The following is a 7706-nucleotide window of genomic DNA, read 5'->3' on the forward strand; positions in this document are numbered from 1 at the left end:
TCAAGCCTTATTATTTTTTAAATAAAGATGAATTTGACCAATTTTTCGTTTCTGGTGTTCAGTAAAGAACGCTAAAGTATGATTCATGAAGTCTCGCATGAATCCGAATTTAAATTAAATTTTCGGGAAAAATATCGTTACGGAAGTTAATCGTTACGGAAGTTAATTCCCAGCAATAAAAGTTAAAATTCTCTTCAATAGTTAAAATCAAAGTTTATTTTAGGGTATTAAACAAAAGTATGAAGCATTTCGCTCCCAAAATGATAAAATTTTTTATACCTTTAATGCAAAAACTTTCCTGAATTACCGTTACGGAAGTTAAATTTTTAAAAGAGACAACTGTTTTTGTCTAATTTATTTTGTTATGTCGAAAATGTAATCGTCTAAAATAGCTGACTCGCAACTAGAATCGATAATATAAGGTTCCGTGGTCACTTTCAGATAAGTTTCAGCTCTTTTTGAAATCTGCATTCTATGCGTGAAATTTAAAACAAAATCGTTACGGAAGTTAATAGATTTTAAGCGACATGCTTATGAATTCGCATGAAAGGATATCTATGCATTTCTTTGCGAGAAGTGATTTGATTTCTTTTTATATAGGATAAAAGACATTTTTCAACATTCATTGCAATCTCTTCGGAACGATTTTACGGCAGAAAATTTCATCTTGAAATTTGTAAATAAATTAAGCGACATTAAGATTTGCAGTGGAATACGTTTTTCAACATAACATTGTGTTCATATCAAAACTTTAACTGCATATATATTGGTGAATATTTACAAAACCATGTGTGTATGTTAAGTCTTAGAGTTGAAATCGACCTTTAAATTTATGATTAAGATATTGCAACGGTAAATTTGTAAGCGACATGAAAAATTCTTAATTGGTCATGTTTTTGTAGAATGACTGAATAGTTCTATAGTTATAATAGAATGTCACACTCAAACCAACTTACAGAATACTTCACAAAGTTTTATACTTATAATAGAATGTCACACTCAAACCAACTTACAGAATACATCACAAAGTTCTACAGTTATAATAGAATATCACACTCAAACCAACTTACAGAATACTTCACAAAGTTCTACAGTTATAATAGAATGTCACACTCAGACCAACTTACAGAATACATCACAAAGTTCTATAGTTATAATAGAATGTCACACTCAAACCAATTTACAGAATACTTCACAAAGTTCTATAGTTATAAAAGAATGTCACACTCAAACCAACTTACAGAATACTTTAATCGTTCTATAGTTATACATGTAATGGAATGTCACATTAAGACCCTCATACATTCAACCATTGAGATCATTTCTCAAGTGCAATAGTGATATAGAGAATGAAACACTCTAAGAACATACTATCTTCAGTAAGACCACTTTACAAACCAAAGTGATTTACTATAGAGCAAACACTCATACATCCAATCCTGTAAACTCATGTCTTAAAGTGCTAAAGCTACTTGTAATCAATCACATCCAATTTGATATACATTCAATCTTCTTAGGTCATACATTTGTATTGTCTCAAAACTGTGCAGTAGTTATATTTATCAGTTTATAAACAATTTTAGACCTCCATACATTCAATTCAATATGATCATGAAGTGTTATAGCTATATAATTAATTTGACATATCTGAATTCACATACATGTACATTAATCAATCCAGTAAGATCACACATTGCTACAGCTATGTTTATGATATCATTATTGCTCTAAGGTAATAAGCTTAAAGCAAAAGAAAAAAAATCAGTAAGTGCTAGAAATATTAAATGTCATGTATTTATTAATTTAAGGACCGCTGGCAGACTTCAGAGCTTGAGAAGAATTTGTTCCTGGACGGTTTTATTGCCTTTGGGGGTGGGCGTTACCAGTGTCCTGGGAGGTTTGTCTTTCTGTTGTCTGTCCATATCACAATTTATAGATAAAAAGTGCCAAAACTAAGTCAGACATATCACACAATATTTTAAATTAAAGCAACAGTTCACTTCGTACAGTATAAAGCTTGATATTTTTGTAGGTGGTATGCCCAGATGGAGCTACAAATGTTTGTTGCACTGTTTTTGTACAAGTTTGATGTCGAGGTTTTATCAGAGCATATTCCTAAACCTGTGAGCATTGCAAAATATTTAGATTCAATAAAAATTATAAAATCCTAAAAAATTGACTTAGTTTTCTTGTAAAAAAAAAATAAAATAGATGTAATGAAGTGTAAAACTTTTGAGGGATCTGCTTTGTAAAAATGTAGTACCAGGAATTTGTTTTTGCTTTTTATGTATTTGTAATTTTATTTGCATTTTTTCCTCCAGGGTTTTTTTTGTTCAAGTTACAGTTGCCTTTTTTTTACAGAGCCTGAAGCATGTTGTTGGGACACAACAGCCATCAGAACCATTCCTCGTCTCCTACAAAATAAGGACTCCCTAATCCAGGAAGGTACACTGCATGTCAAAACTGAAATTCTTTTTTATTTATTTTTTTTTCATCTCAATAGAAGCATTGCCTCATTTTGTACATTATATACTTATAAAGACAAAAAAATGTACATTCTGTTGATATATTGGATTGAAATAGAATGATTTGTTTTATATAATTTACTTTGCTCATGATTTTTTCATAGTGTTAATTATTAAAGTTATTAAACTACATATTTTTAACATTTCTATACATATATAACAAATTTCATTCACCATTTCAGCTATCATATGGTAGAAATGATTTTGTAGACCAAATGATGTTAATTTAGACACTAAATTTTTATATGAATGTTCAGACTTTTTAAAAGATACTTTTGCCCCATGAGACAATGATAAATTTCTTGCAAGATTCTTTGAAATAAAAATATTTTTTTACTCTTTTTTTTGGACACTATAATAATACATCATGTAATTAGAAATCCACTGGGTTTATCAAACTTGTAAGTACATGGTTCCTTGTATCTTACTAGAATTCCATGACTTTTTCTTCTTGGGGATTAAATATGACTTTAAGATATCTATTATTTCACTTAACACATTTACTTAACTTGGTTTTTTGATATTTCTCAATAATTTCTATGACTACTAGCAAAACTATGAATTTTGAACATTATATACATGTATCAATAACACATTTATTTATCATTTTTGAATTTCCTTTTTAGAATAATATATGCATGAACATTTGTCAATCATTAATATATTTTATATAGTAATTGACGAAGAATTTGTGATATGTACAGTATTCAATAATCTTCACCAATTTATGTCCATCAAATTTCATTTTTCAGCAATAAAGCACGCTATAATTTCATTTAATGATCTCTGAATTTTAAACTCTTCCCTAAACCAACATTAAAACGAATTATAATCAATTTTAGCTTTTTTTTTCAAATAAGTTGCATATTCATTAATGTTTTAATTGCTTGTTTTCCATCACCATGAAATAAAAATTTGACAATCAGTTGAATACTTAATCATTATTTGATTTTTTTTTATTGAAAATATGAAAATATTCATATCTATTCTAATGTTTATTGAATCATTTTTTTTATTTTATTTTTTTTAAAATAGACTTACCGGTAAGCAATAAAACTTGATGAAGAAAAAGTGTTATCTCTTGAAATTAGATAAATACATTTCCACTTTCTCTCATTATTTTTTATGCCCCCGGAATGGAAAATTTCGGGGCATATAGTTTTTCCTGTCTGTCCACAAAAACTTGAATCTTCCAATAACTTTTGAACTGTTAAATTTAGGGCTTTCATATTTCACATGTATTTTCCTTGTGAAAGACCTTTTTTGGGGTACCAACATATTTGACCTCTTATCCTTGACCTTGGAGTTTGACCCACTTTTGCAAAGTTTTACCAAACTTTAACCTTAGCCATAACTTTTGAATGATAGGTCCTAGGACTTTCACATCTGTATTCCTTATGACAAGACTTTCCCTTGGGTGCAAACAAACACATTTAACCTTTTAACCTTGCAACCTGGATATAACTTTTGAACACTTGGTGCTAGGGCTTTCATATTCTTGTGACAAGATCTTTCCTTAAGTACATGTACCAATATTGTTGACCTCATGAACCTGAGCTTGGAGTTTGTCCTACTTTTGAAAAACTTTACCTTGACCATAATTTCTGATGGTTGCTGCAAGGGCTTTCACATTTCACCATGTGTATCTCTTGTGATGAGCCCATTCTTCGGATATATCAATATTTTTTAACTGTTAAATTGAACTTGGAGTTTTACCTGCGTTTGAGAAAGTTTAACCCTTACCATGATTTGCTATACAGGGGCATCAATATTTCACAAACACATTTTGTTTCTTCTCTTTTTGATACTCAGCCTTTCTATATATTGTGCATGTAAGTATACTGTTTCCAAAACCATTGGTTTTCATCATATAAAATTTAAATCCCCTGGCTAAAGATGCCAAGTTTTTAACACCATTTGAATGGATCCACTTGTCTTCTTTTTATTCTCTCTGTTCGAATTCATTCATGTATTTACTACTACTGGTTTTAATACTAGATTTGTTGGTATGACACAAATGTCTAGTCTGCATTCTGTTGGTTGAAATATACTTCTAATTCAAGCATTAATTCTGTTTAAAGCAAGTCAAACGGGTTGAGAAAAAGTTAACAAAAATATTGCAAGTCATCATCTTACAGCATTCTGCACACTAAAATTTAGCTTCAAAAATGTAGCCTTATGGTTTTATGATTTGGTCTTTTATCAACTGTCAAAGACTAAAACATAAAACCATAACGCTACAGTTTTGCAGCTAACTAAAATACACCTCTTAGTCTGCAACAATAGTGTATTTTTTTTTTTTGGAAGGGGGCGGGGGGTATAAAAGGGTATAAAATCTATTTCTTTCAAATTTGGTTACTTTTTAAATTATTTTAAAATGAGTGAGATACGGGTTAGAAATAATATCCGATGATTATAAATAATTAATCCATCATTGTAAAACATCACATCAAAATCCACCTTAATTTTGGATTTATCAATATCGAATTATCTTGACCAACAGATTTGTATGACGTGTGCACATTTTTAGCAACTCTTCAAATCGGAAATGATTTAACAATATGGTATTTATTGAACACAAAATACATATGTTACATCAAAAGTATGTTTTAAAAAATTAAAGATTTTGACACGTTCTTACAAGTTTGAATTGATAAATTTTACATTTGAATGTAACATATCCATCACCATTCATCCAACGACGTACATGAACCACAAGGGAAAAAACCCACACATGTAGATGGTATACGTATATCACGGATAAGAGCTACATATGTAAATGCGAACTGAAAGCTTATCGACCTAAAGAACATCACGGTACCAATGTTAGCATATTTGCACCATACTGAATGCAGAATGTTCCACTGGAAATCTTAATATATCGATTACGTAACAATCAGAGGTTCCACTGATTGATTACATAATATTATCAGTATCACATAAAATTGGCGTTTTAAAGATACGAATATTTTTGGAGGACGTTTTAGATTCTAAATGCGATGAAATTCTAAGTTGGCACAGCTACATGGTCTACATACGATATAATTCTAAGTTGGCACAGCTACATGGTCTACATACGATGAATTTCTAAGATGGCACAGCTACATGGTCTACATACGATGAATTTCTAAGTTGGCACAGCTACATGGTCTGGTGGCAATATTCCAGAATACATATCGTCACGAGATTCATTATCCTTAGGTTTAGAGTCTTCTAAGTCTTGAGCAATTTTTTCATCTAGTTCTTTAACAAATGTCTTAACCCTCTGAGTTAACGTTAGAAATTTGACTTTCGTTTCCTGTATTTGTTTATCTAGTCTTTCTTGACGTTTGTTTGGCATGTTGTCATTGTTTCCATCCATTCCTGTTAACTCTCTCATTTGTCTCAAAGACATCATCACCGGTTTTGACTTTTGCTGGCAAACCATTTTGATTCGGGATTTTGACTCTATTTCTTCCTCAATATCTGACTTGCTTCCTTCCGTTGCCGAAGAATTCTTCCGATTCTGTGCAGTATTCACACCCGATCTTTGTTTCATGTCTTCAGTCTTTTCTCGATTTAGACTTCTTTGCCCAGAAGCGGTACTAGTTTGAGGTTTTGCACTATCTGTAGATTTGTCAGATTTTTTTGATCTTTTTGATAATGTTATTGTTGGAGCAGTCTGTTCCCTCCTGTATTGCTGGCGAATTTTCTTTAAGCAATTGTCCGAGGCAGGTAGCACTGTTGTGTACCAGTCTTCGGGGTATTTTAAAGCACGGTTCTTTTTTCCACCTTCGGATTGATCTTCAGTTTTTGTGTCTTCTGCAGGCGCACGTTTTTCGCGCTTCTTTGCTCGTTCGAATTCTTTTTCACTCACAAATTCCTCGTGTTTACTCGCACTGTGTGCTCTTGTTTTGCTTTTTGGTTTCTCTGTCGGTTCCCGCTCTTCTGATTTGGCGCGTGACTTCTTGAAGTAACTTCCGGTCGTGTGAGGTCTGGTTTTCTTCTCGGGTTTTGGTATTGCACTTGATGTATAATAATTCTCTAGAGTTTGTAGGAACTTCTTGGTCTGTGCAGATGAGGCATCTTTCATAGCCTGCAGGTTGTCAATTTCCCGTTTGAGCTCTTGGATCTCAATGTTTCGTACCATCTCCTGTCTATGCTTGTCTTTATGAAGTTCATCCAAGAACTTAGCGAGACGTTCTGCAAGTCGTTCATTTTCAAAATAGATATTACTATGGTCCACCAAGAGAAGTTGCTCTATTTTACTTTTCTTCTTTCCGCGTTTTCTTAATTCGGATATTGCATCGTTCATGCTGCTGTGCACATACTTTACTGTTTCCTCTTAACTAGAATGAAAGATTAAAAGATTTTTTCAGTGAAAAAAATTAAAATGGAAAGAAATACTTGTATACAATGAAACACTATAATGTAGGCTTCATAATGACATAAAATATCGTAACCCTCGAATGTAATGAATTGTTCTGACTCAGCAGAAAAGCATGAACAAATAAATAAATTGAAAAAAGGAAAAAGTTATAAAAATGCGTGTAAATTTTTCTTGCAGATTTGTTTAATGCGATTTAATATTCTTTTACACATTGACAATTTATCAAATAATCTTTGACCCGAACTACTAGCTATTTTTTTCATTGATGTGTCACTTGTAGCGAGATGACGATAATGAAACAATTTATATGTTTCAATCGCCCATGATTTGGCATATTATTTTTCCGAAAGAGTTTGATGCCCCTTAAGCAAACGACTTGGGTATATCTTTTGTTTACCCCAGGTTTAATGAGATTTGCTAAATTGTCTTTGGGAATATCACCCTGGACCTTTAAATGTTTAGGAGTCGGTGTTAGACTTGATTATGAGATAAGTTTATACATAAGAGGTGTTAGTTTTATGCATATTTTTTGGTCTATACATAATAGTATCTAAACGCCTAACCACAGTGTGTATTTCCGAGATTGCAATCTCTACACATTTTATTTTAAATTCTAACTGGAGAGTGTGGAGTATAATGAGAAAAAAAATGTTAAAATAAGGAAAAGTTACTGTATCGAGAACAAAGATTTTTAGTCTAATTATTCTATTTTTAAACAGATATAACTTTTTCCTACTTTTTATACTCTTAGACCGACCGTCCTATCAAACAACACATTACAATAGATTACATTTAGTGGAATGATATTGTCC

The 7706-nt window shown here is 31.5% G+C and overlaps 2 protein-coding genes across 2 annotated transcripts in view; one reads left to right on the forward strand and one right to left on the reverse strand.

Annotated features, from left to right (window-relative positions):
- LOC133185328 (24-hydroxycholesterol 7-alpha-hydroxylase-like) overlaps window positions 1–2586 on the forward strand; it is a 12270-nt gene extending 9684 nt beyond the window's left edge. Inside the window, exons 11-13 of the mRNA XM_061320467.1 lie at window positions 1809–1897; window positions 2033–2123; window positions 2362–2586. Coding sequence (XP_061176451.1) covers window positions 1809–1897; window positions 2033–2123; window positions 2362–2436 — 255 coding nt within the window. The 3' untranslated portion in view covers window positions 2437–2586. The remainder of the gene's footprint in view (window positions 1–1808; window positions 1898–2032; window positions 2124–2361) is intronic.
- A 2978-nt stretch (window positions 2587–5564) lies between these two features.
- Window positions 5565–6850, reverse strand: LOC133185927 (uncharacterized). Its single transcript, XM_061321218.1, has one exon. It carries the CDS (start codon window positions 6817–6819, stop codon window positions 5653–5655), a length of 1167 nt encoding a protein of 388 aa, XP_061177202.1. The 5' UTR covers window positions 6820–6850; the 3' UTR covers window positions 5565–5652.
- Window positions 6851–7706: the final 856 nt, after the last annotated feature.

The sequence above is a fragment of the Saccostrea echinata genome, unplaced genomic scaffold (genome assembly GCF_033153115.1).
Source record: "Saccostrea echinata isolate AGI-Se365-2 ecotype Australia unplaced genomic scaffold, CSIRO_AGI_Sech_v1 ptg000012l, whole genome shotgun sequence".
In the NCBI taxonomy this organism is placed as follows: domain Eukaryota; kingdom Metazoa; phylum Mollusca; class Bivalvia; order Ostreida; family Ostreidae; genus Saccostrea; species Saccostrea echinata.

Excerpts from the sequence above, each read along its gene's own strand:
- LOC133185927 (XM_061321218.1), bottom strand. The coding sequence starts at position 6,819 with ATGAACGATGCAATATCCGAATTAAGAAAACGCGGAAAGAAGAAAAGT.